Source organism: Alosa pseudoharengus, unplaced genomic scaffold, assembly GCF_046254945.1.
Source record: "Alosa pseudoharengus isolate Yale_2024_CS ecotype anadromous, Long Island Sound unplaced genomic scaffold, YU_APseudo_1.1 YU_APseudo_1.1_scf_13, whole genome shotgun sequence".
Taxonomy (NCBI): domain Eukaryota; kingdom Metazoa; phylum Chordata; class Actinopteri; order Clupeiformes; family Clupeidae; genus Alosa; species Alosa pseudoharengus.
In genome coordinates, this window is record NW_027468598.1 from 13,248,203 (window position 1) to 13,268,202 (window position 20,000).

Genomic DNA, 20,000 nt, shown 5'->3' on the forward strand with positions numbered 1-20,000 from the left:
ATTTTGATAATTTTCCATTTCTATTTTGATGGGTTATGGTCATGGTATGATGAAGGACAGAGGAAAAACTCAGTCTGTCCCACTAGCTCTCCAGGATATGCACTGTTCTTTGGTCCAGGATATACGCTGTTCTTTGGTCCAGGATATGCGCTGTTCTTTGGTCCAGGATATGCGCTGTTCTTTGGTCCAGGATATGCGCTGTTCTTTGGTCCAGGATATGCGCTGTTCTTTGGTCCAGGATATGCGCTGTTCTTTGGTCCAGGATATGCGCTGTTCTTTGGTGCTGGATGGTCCCTGTGCACTCATCTTGAGAGTCAGCAGCACACAGTATTGAGCCACTCATCCAGTTCTCAGGGTTGGATTTTGTGGATACTACTGTAGGTTGTAGCTTGTTGTCTGCCTTACTTAGTTTGTGTTTTAACAATAAATAAAATGGCTTCTGATCTAATGATCAATGTATGTATATACTGTATCAATGGTGTATGTGTGGAGCATAGTATCCCAAGTTAGTCTGTTCGTCTGGTCTAGTTTCTGTGAATATATCATAGGAGTTACAGCTTTAAAGCGAGTGCATGAAACAAATTAAAACATGATTTGATAAATACAGCACATGTTTTAGTCAAACGAGCGCATGTTTTAGTAAAATGAGCACACATTTTAGTCAAGGGAGTGCTTGTTATAGTAAAACATTCTGCACTCCATAGCATCTTGCAAAAATGAAAGAAAAGCTTTCACTGATATTTACCAATCATTGCAGAGAAGAAGAGGAAACACTATTAACATGCTGGTAATCTTGGTGTTGGTGGTGTTTAGAAAAAGTTTAACTTGCTTTTTTAGGTTGTTAGTTCCCTAGTGTTTAACCAAAACTCTGTACTGTTGTCTTAAACTGCTGCCATGCTTCTGTTTGATCACATCGACAGACTGAAAGCATATGGTAGAGCATTCATGCAGCTCTCAGACCTGCCAAACAGCATGCTGACTGAAAGAAATGATATTAATGCTGTTTCCAGACCTGTAAGTGAGCATCTTAGATAGACTTTAGTATTAATTGGTAACTAGACACATAAATGAATGAACCAGATCTGAGAATCTTGACAAAGATAACTGTTAGAAATATAATACATTTGCATTCTGTGCTGTGAGCCAGTGAATATCAAACTAAGCCACAAACACTGAGCTTTTGTGTGTGTGTGTGTATGTGTGTGTGTGTGTGTGTGTGTGTGTGTGTGTGTGTGTGTGTGAGAGAGAAAGAGAGAGAGAGAACTGGAAAAGTATGGAAAAAAGAGATGATCGGATGTCGACAGAGAGGAAAAGCAACTCATTTGGGGAAACTCAGACCATAAAGAAGCTCCGAATCATCTACTGTCCATTCACAACTGCCAAGGCAACTGTACGCTGTTAATGCCATTGACACAGCATCAGGAGAATACATCCCCCCTTCTCTCTCTCTCTCTCTCTCTCTCTCTCTCTCTCTCTCTCTCTCTCTCCCTCTCTTTTTTTTGTGTGTGTGTGTGTGTGTGTATGATTTCTTACTTGTGTTGGAGATGCTCCAGGACCCCCACACTAAGAACTAAAAGCTAAAAAGCTAAGGGAGATTCCCAAATGGACCTTTATTGCATATGATTGAATATGTGTGTGTGTGTTTGTGTGTGTTTTGGAGAGAGGTAGTATCTCTCTCTCTCTCTCTCTCTCCTTCGCTCTCTCTCTCTCTCTCACTTATCTGTATATGTATATGTGTGTCCCTGTGTGTGTTTTGCTGCCTTGAGTCAGCCATTGCTACACTTGTTGCCTTTTGGGGGAGATAATGGTAGAATATTGTGCACTCTGAACCTTTCAGACTGGCTGAAAGTGAGAAGGAGAAAAAGCACTTAAAGGTGCCATCAGCGAGTCTAAGTGAGTTCTAACCCGTAGCACTTTTTGTCACATTCAGCAAATATCTCCTCATGATCCGCTAGCTCTCCATTCCGTGAGTACACTGTGAAAAAAATAGTATTCGTACACAACTCTGTGAACTTGAAACAAACAAAATGGAGCAAGCCTGTTCCCCAAACATAATAAAACTGTTCCAGCCAATCGCTGAAAGCAAGGGAGGGCGGGAGTTTGGGGAAATGGAAGGGAAGTTTGGGGAGAGGTTTGGAGAGTTTGCTCTCTGGTGTTTTGTTGGTGTTTGGTTCAAATATCAACGTCGTGACATCATCCAGAATCGCTGATGGTACCTTTACACCATGCACTTCAAAATAGGACCTTAAGAGTTTAAGAGATTACATTTTTTGTAGTTAATATAGTAATTTTCATCATTGCCAAAGTGTAGACATGTTAAACCAGGCTAACAAGAGAACTCCCAGTACGTGGACATGGTAATTAGAATCTGTCTGATTCAGTCACCATCCCAGGTTCACCAATGTTTTATTCTCACATGTCCCCATTTCCCAGTATATTTCAGGATATGTCTTATGGCATAGATTATACACACCATTAGTATACAATAGTGTGTAATCTATGCCATAAGACACTAATTTTCCCATGGTGTTTTTTTTCTATTCCATCCAGAGAGGAGTTGCATCCTGTGATACTGGTGCAGCCTAGAAAGGAGTTAAGACCCGTCCATGCTAACGATACCAGTAATGGAAAAAACTACAGTTTTAGAGTAAAGTAACACAATGTAGAAATTCCCCCTTTTTGTCAATGTTCAAGGTACTAGGTAGCCATTTAGTGTTAAGGGGGTACCCAATTTGTCAAAAACTCAAGGCAAGGCTTTCCGGGCAGAGACTCTATTATCTGTACTGACACGACCCCACCATTTCTACTAACCTTTTCTATGTTTCTTAGAAATAATGTGATAAGTATTTCTGCACATATTCCAGATATCAACTTATATCATCAAGAATTAAAAATTATTTGTGGATCCATCCATATTCTAACCGTATTCAGCTATTAGGGTCAGAGACCACGGCAGATTCATTGGTCAGTCTGCAAGTAGGTGACCGGGTTTTCATAGCGGGGCTTGATGGGCATTTGGACAATTAAAAAATAACTGCATTAATAAAAAAAGTCATCAAGTCAATCGTGTCCAAGTGCAAGTAAGACACCACGCATCATGTACCCGAAGTAGAAAAAACAAAGTTGATCCAGGCCACCTTGCCACAACATTGCGATTTCTGGAACATATCTCTATAATTTGCGCACAAGTGTGACAACAATAATGTGAATGCTTACGCGAGGAAAGTCAAAGTATGCAGTCAATCACACTAAGGAAAATAGCTACAAAACAGCACTTATTAGTCTGGCTATAGCTTAAGTATAGGCTACACTTGGATGATCCTGTCCCATAGGCTACTGCCATTTCTCACTGGAATACCCTGTTGACAATAAATTCACTGTGGTAAGTAGCCTACTTTAACCCATAACTGTCGGAGATATGAAGGGAAAAACATTCTGGCAAATGTTCAAGGCATGGACAAATGTGTGAAGCCGACCCCATTCATCACAGATTTTGTGGAAAGCTCTTCAAAATCTGAAATGTTTGATAAGCCGTCATCAATTATGGAACTAAATATCGGCGCTGTCTCTAAATAGGCTTCACATTCCCGTTTAATTCTTGTATAGCAGCATTTGCACATGTTCATTTATTTAGTAACTTTGGTCTAAAACCTTATTTTCATTAACTCACATTTATTATTATACTGTAATGGTCAGTGAACCACAGTTCAACTAGATCAACAGGTAGATCTGGAAGCCACCCATGTGCAGTTCCCACTAGGGGGCGCTGCTGATCTGATCTGTGGGGCAGAACCTAATGTGTCTAAGCAACATATGTCGGCATTTAGGCCAGGATCAGGAACACCTGTCTGAATAGATTATCGTCATAAGGGAAATATCAACACATGGTCTGTAGATGGGGTCCACTGATATAAAGCTCACTGAAAATGGTCAGTTCTCCCAGAGTTTATCCAACCTCGCTGTAAATGACAGTGAACTTTATCTTTGCCTTATATGGGGATACACTGAAAAGCGGAAACCCTTTGACTTTCACCGAAAAATTCACGAGGTGAATGAGTATGGATATTTAGTAGGCTCTCCTCCATATGAACATCATTAGATCCCCTATTTGATCCATGTGCAGACATCAAAGCTCACACATGTACACACACATGATTGCATGCACACATACACACACACACACACACACACACACACACACATACACACACGTATGATGATTGATCATGTTAAGACTGTATTTCTTTCACCAACAACTCCCCAGAGAAAAATATAGTATGTTTACTGTACCTGTGCTCTGAGAGAGAACATGGACAGATTATACCCTGTGTGTGTATTCATCTAGGTGGAATTTACGGGCACAGCTGGGCCATAGACAATTGGTGTGTGTGTGTGTGTGTGTGTGTGTGTGTGTGTGTGTGTGTGTGTGTGTGTATGTGTGTGTGTGTGTGTGTGTGTGTGTGTGTGTGAATTTGTGTGTGATACTGTCTACATGTGTTGTGTATATGCTCTGTGTATATCAGACACACTTCCTGCTGCTTTTGTGAATACATCATTTTTAAATAAATGTATCATCAAGAAAGCCCAGTGTATTAGAAATACTGAAGTGGATCCATGCTGTTTAGGTTAGTGACAATGGCCCCAATTTTTTTAGATACCCCTACCGGAGGTGGAACTAAACCAAACAATGTTTTTCCTCATCTCTAAGGTCTCCCATATATGAAATGGATTCTTGGCTAAAAATATTTTACTGCTAAGATTGTTAAATTAACAGATATTGTTATACACCCCAAAACCAAAAAAGGACTAAAATATAGCCTGTCCGTATTGGAGTTAAGGCATATAAATTAGTGCAGATCAATCACACAAGCTCTGAGACCTTTGAGTATGAGTAGAGACATGTAAACATACACCTAAAATAAGCGTACATGCTAAAAATTAATATCTATGCACAATGTTTTCATTTACTTTGTGGCTGCTTTGCCAGGGATTATCATAGAAACACATATGATGGCTTGTTGGAAAGGTGGGGTTGTACTGAATCCAACAATACCAAATATATAAATATAGTTTGACGAATTAGGGTGTTCTGTCATTCAATGTATGAGGTGTCCAAAATGAAAGAAAACGGAACACTGGCAAAATACAAAATACAAGTCCAAATCACATTATCAGTGGTGAGAAGAATGTTGACAAATTCATTGTTACTGCAAGGTAAGTTACATAAGATAAGTGTTGCTCTATATTTACATTTAATAATGATACATTTCATATGTCCCAGTATTAAACAATTCATATGAAACACAGATCCAATTGAATCAGGTTAACATTGGGATGGAACACCTTTATTAAAATATTTATATTCACTTGAATTTTGTTTTGTTCATGTCATTACTGAATAATGGAAAATAATATTGTTAGCTTTTGTCTGTCCAGACCAGCAGTGGACAGTAGAGCCTACACTGCTTAAGAAAAAAGATCCCTATGTCCAAAACCCCACAGTAGAAGGCCTCCAACGCATACTTACCCTTGCTCAGCAGAGAGTGTAATGGTGATGTCCATAAAACTCTGGCTCCATATACAGAATATATTTTCTCCAAAATCAAAGTTTCATATCATGTAGAGTGAACTACTGCAGTAAGTCAAAAATCAGTGAGCAGCAGCAAGTTGCAAATGTTGAGAGTGAGAGCACATCTGCACCAGGAAGGCTGAGTAGGGCTGATATAACATAATTTCAAATATGGAGAGATTGTTTCATTTGTGGGAAGGCCAGCTCTAGATCAGAACCTCTGACAGCCATTTTGACTGGTACAGGCGCAATGTAAATTATAGGCCAAGTATACTTGCGTATACAAGGAATTTGGTCTCTGCATTTATCCCATCCGTGAATTAGTGAACACACAGAGCACACAGTGAACACAATGAGGTAAAGCACACACTAACCCAAAGCAGTGAGCTGCTTTACTACAGCGGCGCTCGGGGAGCAGTGAGGGGTAAGGTGCCTTGCTCAAGGGCACCGTGGATGTGGGCATGGGAGAGCAGTGCTCAATCACTTCCCCCGCCTTTTTTCCTTTTTTTCCTTCTGGGTCAGGGATCGAACCGGTAACTCTTCGGTTACATGCCCGAACCCCTAACCAGTAGGCCATGGCTGTCCCCAGTACTAGAGACAAGGTCCTTCGGGCAGCTTCTGAAAGGCTTGATGAAGATGTACATCTTCAAATTCTTTCATGCCCAGATCTCTTTGCATATGATGCCAAATACCATAAAATGTGCCTTGCACACTACATATCTAAACGAAATATAACAGCAGCCATAGAAAAGAATCAAAAAAGCAGACCAATGTCTATAACAAAGCCTTTATTAAGCTCACTGAAGACATTGATAAAACAGTATTGTCCAAAGATATGAAAGTGAGGACTCAATTCTTCGACTGATAGCTATGACAACATACTAAAGACCATTGCTGAACAAGAAATATAGATCCTGGAAACTAAAGGAAAAGCTGATACAGCACAAAGACAGGCTTGCATTTGTTCCACGTCCAAGACAGTCAGATCTGATCTGCTCAGATAGTATGACCATATTGTGCACTGAGGGAAGCTGCTAAACTCATAGACATAAAATCCAAATATTACACAGGGCTGCAGACATATTGAGGAAGAGCATGGATCAGGTAGAGTATGACAGTGAGTAATATGTCAGCAGTGACTGTCTATTATGTTTCCAATGCAGCAAATACCCAACATCCTGTATGACTTTGTGGACTGGTGTGTTGATTAACATGCCCACAGAGATTACCAAACATGTGATGATGACCTAACCTGACTCTCGCCAGATGAATTTCGTTCCGCCTAGCTCTGCCTAGCTCCACTCACATCCATCTGGGATCGATTCCGTTGAGAGTGATTTCAGCACGAGATTGTATGGTAGAGCCAATCAGGACGCAGGGCGGGAGTTTCATAGATGTGCCCTAGCGTAGAAGCGACTGTGATACTGTTCTCAGCGTCACGGGTTGGCTTCGATGTAAGTGTTTGAAGTAACACGTCAATAGATGACGGACAAGTGGCTTATCCAATCTTATGCAAGGATTTTTTAATAAGGCTCAGCCTTCTGAAGCACCACTCCAATGAATCGATCCCAGATGGATGAGTGGAGCTAGGCGGAACGAAATTCATCTAGCGAGAGTCAGGTTAATGATGACCCAGCTTCAAAGGAGAATCTGTGTGTTATCGCAATTTGTCATGATCTCATTGAACAGAGCTGTCACATCCATACGCCAATCACACTGGGACTTCCCATTTTGATACATCATGAGTTTGGTAGTAAGACAGTCATCAATGAGCTCAGTGCAATGGGGTACTGTGTTTCCTATACAGAAGTCAGGCACTTGTCACATCTGTTGCAGCAGACCAGATATCAAGGACAGAGAGTGGTGTCTACATCCCAACTGGCCTCACTGGAGTTGCTGAACATGGAATTTTTGATGCAGCCATCAGCAACTTTGACCAAAATGAAGACACCCTGAATGTGAAGAATGGACAAAAGAATGGACAAAATGTACCTGCAAAGTTTATCTCCATTCATATCAAACATGTTTAAGGTGGTGAGGGACCTCTGTGGAACCTGTGCTATAGGCATTTATCTGCTGTGGAGACTTGGCCTCTTCGGAACACAACGATGCCATAACATGAGTTGTATGCTTCCCATCCAGGGTGTCTTCATTTTGGTAAAAGTTGTTGATGGCTGCATCAACAATTCCATGTTCAGCGTCTCAAGTGAGAACAGTTGGATGTAGACACCACTGTCCTTGATCTATAGTTCTTGTGTTGACACACCTACTTGCTCAGCAATGGTATTTAGTATGTTCTCATAGCTATCAGTAAACGAGTTTAGAGTCCTTACTTTCATACCTTTGGACAATACTGTTTTATCAATGTCTTCGGTGAGCTTAATAAAGGCTTTGTTATAGACAGAGCCGGACAGTAATGGAGTACATTTACTTGAGTACAGTACTTGAGTACAATTTTGAGGAATCTGTACTTTACTCGAGTATCATTTTTGGGGAGTACTCATGACTTTACTCAAGTACATTTAAGAGGCAAATATTGTACTCTTTACTCCAATACATTTCTATCCATAAACGTGAGTACCCGTTACTTCTAAAAAAATTGTTCAATTTGTTTTTCCCCTCTCAAACGTGATTGGATTGTGCAGGCACCACTGATTGGAATAGCCTATCAGCAATCACCTTCAGCTTTCCGCCAAAGTCAACTCCTTGTTCAGATTTAGATAAGAGACGAAACCATGGACGAAACAATGGATGAAGACGCAGCAGGTCCATCCCGGGAATGTGCCAACCCGTGGCCTCACCTCGCCAGACTATTTCAATTTTCTGAACAATTTCATGATAGTTTTCGCTTCAAGTGTTTCAATTACAAAATAGTATTTTCTATTTGAAAATACGTATTTTAAATACATGTATTAGAAATACTGCCCATCCCTGGCAACATGGTAAAAAGATGAAAATGACTTTATTTTACTTTTTAAATTCCTTTTACATTCTCCAAGGTATTAAAATTTAATTTTTTCATAACTCCATGTAGGACGTTTCTGTACATAAATGTAAGCACTGTGGCAGTAGTAATGCAATATTTAGAAAATGTAGGCTACTCTTGATACTCAAGTACTTTTAAAAACAAGTACTTTAGTACTTTTACTTGAGTAGACATCTGACTGTTGTACTTTTACTTGTACTTGAGTAAAATTTACCAAAGGGTATCTGTACTTTTACTCAAGTAATGAAGCTGTGTACTCTGTCCGCCTCTGGTTATATACATTGGTCTGCTTTTTTTATTCTTTTCTATGGCTTCTATGCTATATTTCATTTAGATATGTAGTGTGCAAGGCATTTTATGGTATTTGGTATCGTATGCAAAGAGATTTGGGCATGAAAGAATTCAAAGTTGTACATCTTCATCATCTTTGGTTTTGACTCATGGGCGTCGAAACGTTAGTCAGTTTGCACTAATAAAAATCACTTTAGACTTGTTAGACCTTGGATCTCCCTTTTTATCTTCATCAAGCCTTTCAGAAGCTGCCCGAAGGACCTGGTACTTGCGCCTGTTCCAGTTGAAATTGCTGTCAGAGGTTCTGGTTTAGAGCTGGCCTTCCCACAAATGAAACAATCTCTCCGTATTTGAAATAATGTTGTTGTAACCCTACTCAGCCTTCTTGGTGCAGATGTGCTCTCACTCTCAACATTTGCAACTTGCTGCTGCTCACTGATTTTTGTCTCACTGCAGTAGTTCGCTCTACATGATACATGATATGAAACTTTATCATCTGTATATGGAGCCAGAGTTTTATGGACATCACCATCTCTCTCTCTCTGCTGAGCAAGGGTAAGTATGCGTTAGAGGCCTTCTACTGTGGGGTTTTGGACATAGGGATCTTTTTTCTTGCCCTTTTCAAAATGTTTTCCACAAATGATACAAAGCTTTGGATCCAATGTCTGTAAGACATTCTCCATAATTCAAGAGACTAATGAAAAGGAAAAATGATATACATTTCAGATATTTAATTGAAATGCAAATCAAGTTGAATTACACATGCAACATTAGTCAGAGGGCTAAGTACTTTCTTAGCTAGGGAAAGTAGTTTCTACAACTAACTGTTTAGCTACTTAGGGGTGAAGTAAGCAGTGTAGGCTCTACTGTCCACTGCTGGTCTGGACAGACAAAAGCTAACAATATTATTTTCCATTATTCAGTAATGACTTGACCAAAACAAAATTCAAGTGAATGTAAATATTTTAATAAAGGTGTTTCATTCCAATGTTAACCTGATTCAATTGGATCTGTGTTTCATATGAAATGTATCATTATTAAATGTAGATATAGATCAGCACTTACCTTGCAGTAACAATGAATTTGTCAACATTCTTCTCACCACTGATAATGTGATTTGGACTTGAGACTGTATTTTGCCAGTGTTCTGTTTTCTTTCATTTTGGACACCTCATACATTGAGTGACAGAACACCCTAATTTGTCATACTATATTACATATTTGGTATTGTTGGATTCAGTACAATCCCACCTTTCCAACAAGCCATCATATGTGTTTCTATGATAATCCCTGGCAAAGCAGCCACAAAGTAAATGAAAACATTCTGCATAGATATTCATTTTTTGCATGTCCGCTTATTTTAGGTGTATGTTTACATGTCTCTACTCACTCCATACATCAAGATATTCACATCCAGTTTTTTTCCAGTAGGTAAAGCAACTTCCTGACTATAAACATGCCAAGTTTCAAAGGTCTCAGAGCTTGTGTAATTGATCTGCACTAATTTATATGCCTTAACTCCAATACGGACAGGCTATATTTTAGTCCTTTTTTGGTTTTGGGGTGTATAACAATATCTGTTAATTTAACAATCTTAGCAGTAAAATATTTTTAGCCAAGAATCCATTTCATATATGGGAGACCTTAGAGATGAGGAAAAACATTGTTGGGTTTAGTTCTACCTCCGGTAGGGGTATCTCAAAAACTAAAGCCCTTTCTGACCATTTGTCACTAGCCTAGTTGTTCTTAAAGGAGAATTCCGGTGTGATTTTGACCTAAAGTGTTTTGAAACATGACGCCGAGTGTGAACCTATGTCTCATAGCCCATCTCGGCTTGTTCCCTGCACTCCGAAATCTGGCGCTAGTTAGCCGATGCTACCAACAAGCCAGGCAATGCTGGTACCTCGGGCATCGGCCTAGCCATGCAAATAAACCACTGTTTTACACCATTTACAAGGCTCAACATATCTCCACACTTCATTGGTATACTTTCCAAGGCCCTGACATTTAAAACGAGACATTGAGAACTTTGAAAAAGCACTGGTAGTTTACTTACAAGACGATTTATACAGACAGTGTCTTCACGAAGTTTAGCGTTTGCAGCCATCTTGAATTTAGTCACGATAAGTCGAGTGACGAGCACGAATGAACAGGATAAGGGATCAGGTTGCAAAAATAATCCTGTGGAAATGCATGCATTCCAGTTGCTGCTTAAATTATGTATTGACGATGTACATGACAACGAAGAGCACCTTACAAAAAATGGCATAAATGTTTTACTACTCAGTGACGTAAATCTTGCATCTATAGCCTACTGTTGTTGACGGAAGACGTGCTGTAGGCTACACGTGAAGAAGGAGTGGCCAGGTGTGCATACTATAGCCTACTGATTGCAGCTTCAGATGGCATTACGAAGGATAAGAGAAAAGGAAGAGAGGTTCGCGTTTGTGCTTTTCCAGGTTGCGGCAAAGCTATGTTCCAGAAAGTTTTCACAGGCTACCTCTACACGAGTCAACTTGGAAGCAGTGGCTTGTTGTTTTGCAAGTCGATGTCGAGACACCTATCCATATACTAAAACAGAAGGATTACCGTGTATGTAGTGCACATTTTGATCCAGACGACTTCATTATAAGAGGCTCTAACCCTCGACAACGAATGCGTCTGAAGAAATCTGCCATCCCGAAAGCGACACAACTTTCTCCGGAGGTATGAATTTATTTGGTTATTAGACTGTAAATTGTGTTAGCATGTATAAATCGTGTGCAGCACTGAACATTGTGTTTGCTACAAATTCACGTAGTTTTGTATTCCAGAAAGAGAAATGAGGCAGATTATGCTACATTCATTATTTAGCCCACCATCAGAAATGTTGCTGGAGAGGGACGGAGTGGTGTGGTTTGTTCTGATATTTTTGATAAATACGTTACAATATAAAACTTGCCATGTAAGCTAACCTGGCTGACCGTGATTGGGGTCCGCTAAGGTGTTTGGGGGATGGGTTTGCTATGCTGCATTCAGTTGCATTGTTATGCGTAATGGTCTAAAGTATTAGCGGGGGGTGGGTGTTGGGGAGTACATTCCTCACAGTTTGAAGTGTTAGAACTTTCCAGGTAGTTAGAGTACCTAAAAGTAGCAAGTGATGGTCAATGAACAGAGTGGGGCCACTTTGGATGGATTGCAAAACAGATGTGCTGCTGTGTGCATCTGAGTGTCCTATAAACCAATGAATAAATAAACGTACTTTGTGTGTATGTATTTTCTTAGGCCAGTACCTCTGAGGACCCGGCAATGTTTCCCTCTGTAATGGCTGCTGCCCCCCAGTCCACGCCTAAAAAAACCCATAGACAACTGCAACACAGGAGGTCTGATTGGTCCACTAGCCTCAGTTTTACCATTTCAAGCCCCAAACAGCCATCAGTAAGGCCACGAACTAGGCATCAGCATCTGGACAATACACTGCACAACCTGCATCATGGCAATACCCACAGGTAAGCCATGTATTGTGTTGACAGTCAGCCAGTGTTCACATTTCACTGTAATGTCTGCAACACCTTGGTCACCATTGAAGTATCAATGTGGAATTTTTTTTATCAATTTGAAGGAAAGGACTGAAACACCCTCATCATTGTTGAGTCCCTCGAGGGAAGCCAGTGGTGTGACACAACAGCCCTCAGTAAGGCCACGAACTAGGCCATCATCATCTAGACAATACACTCCCAGACCCGCATCATGGCAATACCCACAGGTAAGCCATGTATTGTGTTGACAGTCAGCCGGAGTTCACATGGACCATAGAATAGTCTAGAATAATATCTACTTTTTGGCTCCCCTTATCCAGCACTGGCCTTGGATCTCCCCCAGAAGATAACTGCAATGAGACATTCTTTGTATCCCTTCACCCCACCTGCAAACAGACTATGAACTCTATACACATACACACACACACACACATCTTTACACACGTACACCCCCTACTCCCCATCCCATGCATTCGCCGCTTCTTACTCCCAGTCTGACAAGCGTGTCTGGAACAGCGCTGACCATGGCTGCAGAAAAGGATGCCCCCCCGTTGTCTTCCATGTGTCTATGTGCCTATGTTGCTGAGGCTCCCCATAGGAGCATAGTATGGGGGTGCTACTACTACTACTTTTCACTGTAATGTCTGCAACACCTTGGTCACCACTGAAGTAGCTATGTGTCATTTTTTTTATAAATTTGAAGGAAAGGACTGAAACACCCCCCTCATTGTGGAGTCCCTCGAGGGAAGCCAGTGGAGTGACACAATCAGTGAGTTGAATTTTTAATTTCATATATGGTTCTGGTGATAATGTGCTACACTGATGCTCCATTTAGAAGTAAACCTTGTAATCATTTCCAACAATGACATTATTCATCTGTCCTTTGATCAACAGGAAGATGTAGAGGAAGGTGTTGCAGGTGCTTCAGACACATTTGTGCAAGATATGAGCATTAGCTTTGGGGAAATGGATTTGGACCCTAAAGACACCAGTTTTGTGCCCCTGAGTGACACCACCTCATCCAGCCCAAGCTCTGGCTCTGTCTCCAGCTCTGGCAGCACAAATGGATGGGCAGGAAGAAAGTGGCTAGTTGATGAGGCCAAGCTGATGGAGCTTTTTAGAACATGCACTCAGTGTGGTGTGGCCATTGAGGAAAAACGAGTAGCCACACGTGCCAGCCAGATCAGAATACACTGGACGTGTTTGAAGGGACACACCGGGGAATGGGCATCATGCACTGACCAAAGGAATATGGCCCGCAACAACCTCTTGGCATGTGCTGCAACATTTTTCACCGGAGCCACCTACTCGGACATCAAAGAATGGGCAGAACTAATCAACCTGCAGCTACCAGGCAAGACTCAGTTTTACGCTGTTCAATCCAAATACCTCATCCCTGTAATAAATCATGCATACAAGGGACAACAACAAAAAATTCTGGAGAGGATTTCTCAACTTTCTGCTTCGGGGCAAAAACTGGAAATGTGTGGTGATGCGAGGAGTGATAGCCCTGGTAAGCATTGTTATTCGTCAGATTTTGGTTGACTTTCAAATATACACAATTCCTTTTTTTTTCCAAAATCACAGACATGTTTGTTTTTCCAAAAGGCTACAGCTGCAAGTACAGCACCTATTCTTTTCAAGATGATGCAACAAAAGAAATTCTTCATTTTGAACTTGTACAGGTAAACAAGCATAGATGCCTGTTGTTGTTATGTGAAATAAGCGTACAGTTGCTGTCAAGGCAATAAGTTGGGACTATGTACATGCACATGTGAAATAACAAACTGGTATTTTTACTATGTTATTAGGTTACAGAAGCATTGAGTTCCGTGGCAATGGAGGCAATGGGCTTTTAGAGAGGCCTAAATCACCTCCTCGATCTCAGGCGGGACATTGGGGTGATGGCGACCGACAGATCGCCATCAATAAGAAAACTAATGAGGGAAAGCTATGGCAACATTCGTCACGAATATGACCCTTGGCATGTGAACAAGAGTATGCATCATATTTACTAGATATCCACACGTGTGTGACTGGTTGTTGCTGGTGAAATAGAAGCTCATATTGTTTTTGAACTCTCCATAGGTCTCAAGAAGAAACTGGTGTCTGTCTCTAATAAAAAAAATTACAGAGAGCTTCGACCATGGCTGAGGTCTATCAGCAATCACTTATACTGGGCATGCAGTTCCAGCCATGGTGATGAACAGGTAACCATGAAATTATGAATCATTATTTTATGACTCACATTAGGAAAAAAAAATATTTTTAGTTAAAAAATGTACAACCCAAGACAGTGTTGACACATGAACTCACAAAAGTATTCTCCATAATTTCTAAGGGTTGTATTTTATGTCGTTTTTCAGGAGTGTGTGCGACGGTGGACATCTGTTCTTCACCATATTCGTGGCATCCACAGATGGGAAGAGAATGGGCGGGAGTACCAATGTGCTCACCCACCTCTCTCAGAGGAGGATCAGGAGAAAAAAAGGTGGCTGGAACATGACTCCCCAGCTTTCCGTGCTCTCAAAGAGTTGGTTGAGGAAAAAACCCTCCTGCGTGACCTGAGACAGATGGCTCTGTTCGAGCACACTGGTATGCCTTCAGTCATTGAAATTAGTTTCTTAGAATTGCATTATCTTTGTTATTAAAAAGAGGAAGCGAACAGCTGTTTATTATCTAGTCACACTGTTGTCATTTGTAACCTCAGACAGCATAAGACTGTCAGCATTCCTGATAAATCGTAACTTTTCAACACCAGCTATTATCACTTTACATGACTGACTGATATTGATTGATATATTTAAATTGGACATATTTTGCAGGATCTCTTGAAGTCTTTCACAACGTCACCCTGAAGTACGCACCAAAGCGACTTCACTTTACATACGACTCAATGAGAGCCCGCACAGAATTGGCCGTCATAGATCACAATATCAATATTGGAAGGGAACAAAAAACAACACTTGAGGGTAAGGAAACGGCTTTGCGTCCAAATTTTGTGTGTTCTGAACAGTACAGTAATTAGTAGAATAACTAACTTGATTTCGGACTTATTTTACCATGACACACATAGCTAAACAGTGTTATAGTAGCCTACATAATCAACGACTTATTTTGTCTGTGGGATAGGAAAACCACAGTACAAGTACATGTACACAAAGACGACACAGCAGTGGGTGGCTAAGCCAGTGTATGAGCCCACCTCTCAGGACTTTAGAAAAGACCTGATGGAGGACGTCTTGAAGTTGAGGGAGGAGAAAAGCCTGGAAAACCCCGTCCTCCTCCTTGCCCAAGAAGGTTGCTGCAAAATATTGCACCAGTGCCGAGGCCAGACCCGTCTGAGTTGGTGGCCCAAAGGCTGTCGCGGTTCAAGCAACTCTGACTTGTAGTGACATTTCTTTTGTTCTTTTAGAGTATCGTTTTCTTTGTATTTTTTATTTATAATGTACATAGTTTGTTTTTCCTTCCTTGTGTTTATTTCATGTTCTATGTGTGGTCTACATCTTTGTTGTTTGTCTGTAAATAAATATTGTAGTTTGGAATGAAAACAAACAAAATGTGTTGATTTTATATTGTTATTTCAAATGAGTATGAACAATATTACCCCCTCACATTGCAATACAAATAATATCAACAAAGTAACACATTTTAGTAATTGGTAACTAGATGATCCTGGAGGCGTCTTCTGCCTCCTGGAATCCATGGTATACTCCACTGGTAGAGGGGTATTTTTTTCTTATTGCTGTAACCACACAGCTTGGCAGAACTTGTCTTTCCCCTCGTCCCAGTTTCTCTCCTTGAAGCACCCACTCAAGGAAAACCCGGTAAGCCACAAGTCTGCACTGTCTGGGAGGGGAGGGGAGGGGGGGGGAGAGGCAAGAAAAGGTGACACTTCGGTCATTATCATTGTTATATCATATCATTATCATAATCAAGTAACTTAGCTGCCAATTCAAACTACAAATACAGTAACTATTGGATTGATCAAAAGCAATAAAACCCAAGTGTGCAGAGTACTTACTCAGTAGATAAATGTCCATCTTGCCCCTCCGGCGTGGGTCTTCGTGTCCAGTTTAATTTTGGGACATGGAAAAAGGCTTCCAATACCCACAAGTCCAGAAGGGAAGAAAAGCCTTGCGCTAATGTCACGCAGCGTGCGTCTTGAGTGCGATGGTGCAAAAGGTCCCACTCTTTGCAACAAAAACACTCCATATCGGTAGGCATTATCTCACAGCATCGGCAGGAACACCACCATTTCCCCGTGATACGAGGCTGTGTTGTGGCTGTGCTTACAGCTGCTTGCTCCGCACGCTGTCTCTCAATCTCTCTCCTTTCACGGCGCTCACGCAGCTCTTCCTCCGTATATTCAGGCTCAAATAAATAAGGACCATCAAACTCAAATGTTTCCTCCTCGTCTTCAAAGTCTTCATAAAACTCCGTAGCTTCATCATCCGACATCCTTGCAATAGCCTAGTTGCCAACTGTTTGCACTAACTCCAGTCCACAACTAAAGCGAGTTTTCACGTGACTTATCAGCTGTAGTTTCGCTCCTGCTCGTCGCTCGACTTATCGTGACTAAGTTCAAGATGGCTGCAAACGCTAAACTTCGTGAAGACACTGTCTGTATAAATCGTCTTGTAAGTAAACTACCAGTGCTTTTTCAAAGTTCTCAATGTCTCGTTTTAAATGTCAGGGCCTTGGAAAGTATACCAATGAAGTGTGGAGATATGTTGAGCCTTGTAAATGGTGTAAAACATTGATTTATTTGCATGGCTAGCCCGATGCCCGAGGTACCAGCATTGCCTGGCTTGTTGGTAGCATCGGCTAACTAGCGCCAGATTTCGGAGTGCAGGGGACAAGCCGAGATGGGCTATGAGACATAGGTTCACACTCGGCGTCATGTTTCAAAACACTTTAGGTCAAAATCACACCGGAATTCTCCTTTAACACCCTCTCCTTCATTCCCTGTGTTCCTGCTTGGCAGCGTGTGTGGCAGGCTCCTTTGGTGAGGGGTGTAACGGGGTGTGTGTGTGCCAGAACGGGGGACGCTGCGACCCCGTCACCGGCAGCTGCTTCTGTCCTCCCGGGGTGTCAGGGCGACACTGTGAGAATGGTACGAGAACCTTTTCTTAATCCTTCTTTCTTTCTTTCTTTCTTTCTTTCTTTCTTTCTTTCTTTCTTTCTTTCTTTCTCTCTTTATTATGACGGTGTATTAGGAACACACTGTAAAAAAAAGTGTTACACTTCAAAAATAAAGTCATAATGTCGAAATGTTACGAGATTAAAATCGAAATGTTATGAGAATAAAGTTATAATATTACCAGATTGAAGTCGAAAAGTTAAGAGAATAGTCATAATATTACCAGATTAAAGTCGAAATGTTATGAGCCTAAAGCCAGTAACCTACCACACCAGCCAGGCTGAAATGGAGGTAGAAAATCTTGTAAAGCTTTATTTTAACATAGGCCTGTCAAATAAAGAAATACTTAAACTGCTGGAACATCAGCACAATGTAGTTATTAGCATTAGAACCTTAAAGCGACCTTGCAAAAGACTGGGTCTTTATTGCAGAAAACAGCATATAGATTTGGAGGACATCATATTTGTTCTAGAGGAAGACTTGGCAGTAAGCGGTTGAGTGCAAGGGTACAGATGGTTGCACCTCCGTGCAATTCAACAGGTTCCACAAGAAACCATATGCATCCATGCAAAGTCGAGAGCATAGAGCTCACGCCTCTCCAGGTCTCAGAGCAGCACAGCAGATTACTGGGTAATATGGGTCATCATAATCTCATAGCGTTATTTTGTAACATTTCAAGATTAACCTGGTAATAGGCTATTATGACTATTCTCGTAACGCTTAGACTTAATCTCCACATTATGACTTAATTCTCGTAACATTTCAACTTTATCTCTACATTAGGACTTTATTCTCGCAACGTTACGACTTTAATCTCGTAACATTTTGACTTTATCTCCACATTATGACTTTATTCTCGTAACGTTTCGACTTTATCTCCACATTATGACTTTATTCTCGTAACGTTTCGACTTTATCTCCACATTATGACTTATGACTTTATTTTTTATTTTACAGTGTGGACCTAACTGCGTCACCAAACTTTACTTCTCTCTCTCTCTCTACCCCCCCCCCCCCCCCTCTGTCTGAGGCCTTCTTCTCTGCTGGGGATCTGTCCTGCTGAAGCATGTTTTTTCCTCATCATTTGCTGTCCATCCACTATCTCTCTCCTCCCTCTCTTCCCTTTCCATCTCTCTACCCCTCTATCTCCATCCATCCTTTCCCTGAGGGGCCACAGACTTTTCTGTCATTACGTGTCCTGGTTCCAAACCTAGGTGTACGAGCATGCTCTCTCTGTCTATGGTCCCCTCTATGTCAACGCACAATACATAAAGTAGAGAGATTAGAGTGTGAAAACAGAAAGCCAAAACAAGAGTTTAGCTCATTACCCGAGAACTACAGAGAACATGGATACATTTCCCAAAATTGTTACCCAAAATCATTGAACTACTAACAATACCTCTCTCTCTCTCTCACTCACTCACTCACTTACTCACTCACTCACTCACACACACACACACACACACACACACACACACACACACACACACACACACGCACACAGTGAGAGAGATGCCCATCCACAGTACATGGCTGCACACAAACATCAAACATACAGGCTTGGGAAATACTAGAAATAATTTTCTTAATAGCAATGTGAAGCTATGAGCGTGGAGTATGTAGGGGAACACCTCCATATTGATTTGTATTTCTTTTATTATATATTTTGTGATGATATTGCCCTTTTTGTATTCTAAATTTGTGTTTTAAAGTCTATGTCAAGCTTTTTATGTTGAAAGTATTCATGTTTTGCTTCTTCGCAATGCAGCAGAAATCGATTGAGTAATTTGTCAGACTTTGTTTTACAAAAGAGACAATACATCTAAGACAATACATACAAGATGGAGGCTGACTTCACAAGATAATTTGTCGTCTATGATTTTAGAAGTTTAGAAAATGGTGTGTTCATGTACTGAGAACTTCCTTGCACTGACCCACCGGTGTTTATGTGTAGCATGTAGCTTGGTGTTGCCTGGTATTAAATTAGCCAGATATATTTGCCCAGTGGTAAAGTAACATTACTTTGTGCTGGGCAATATTACCGCATCGCATGATGCGTTTTGTATCATACAAATTAGAGCCTATTGTACAGTCTTGGGACCATGTTAGAAATAAGTCTTTTCACTTTAATATGTTATCCTGTTCTATATTTGATGTGTCTGTTAATCCATAAATATATAAAAATCCATCCATCAATCAAGCCATGAATCCATGTCTGCAGGCTGTCCTCAAGGCTACTTTGGGCGGGATTGCCAGAGGAAGTGTAACTGCCCCAACAACGGCCACTGTCACCGCCTGTACGGAGGGTGTGTGTGTGCGCCCGGCCTCTATGGACGCTTCTGCCACCTGCGTGAGTACATCCACTCATACACTCACTCGGACACACACACACACACACACACACATACATACTGTATTGGTCTTTGTGTGTGTCCTGTCATTTTGACTCATTGTCATTGTTTTTTTGTAAGTGTATTTTTGGGCTTCTGGCCT

At 41.0% G+C, this 20,000-nt stretch overlaps 2 protein-coding genes and 2 long non-coding RNA genes across 4 annotated transcripts in view; all 4 read left to right on the plus strand.

Moving 5' to 3' along the window:
- The window catches only part of egfem1 (EGF-like and EMI domain containing 1), a 93,734-nt gene that overhangs the window by 47,001 nt on the left and 26,733 nt on the right, over positions 1–20,000 (plus strand). The window contains exons 15-16 of the mRNA XM_076282210.1: positions 17,352–17,480; positions 19,729–19,857. Of these exons, the coding sequence (XP_076138325.1) occupies positions 17,352–17,480; positions 19,729–19,857 (258 nt within the window). The remainder of the gene's footprint in view (positions 1–17,351; positions 17,481–19,728; positions 19,858–20,000) is intronic.
- Positions 11,142–13,302, plus strand: LOC143121692 (uncharacterized). The gene is made up of 5 exons (XR_012986530.1): positions 11,142–11,552; positions 12,111–12,334; positions 12,448–12,591; positions 13,068–13,133; positions 13,259–13,302. It is a non-coding gene; the product is annotated as an uncharacterized LOC143121692 (long non-coding RNA).
- On the plus strand, positions 13,308–14,254 carry LOC143121693 (uncharacterized). Its single transcript, XR_012986531.1, has 3 exons — positions 13,308–13,877; positions 13,973–14,049; positions 14,176–14,254. It is a non-coding gene; the product is annotated as an uncharacterized LOC143121693 (long non-coding RNA).
- On the plus strand, positions 14,264–15,756 carry LOC143122208 (uncharacterized). The gene is made up of 5 exons (XM_076283066.1): positions 14,264–14,362; positions 14,453–14,574; positions 14,731–14,959; positions 15,190–15,336; positions 15,497–15,756. The coding sequence occupies exons 1-5, from the start codon at positions 14,269–14,271 to the stop codon at positions 15,754–15,756; spliced, it is 852 nt and encodes a 283-aa protein (XP_076139181.1). The 5' UTR covers positions 14,264–14,268.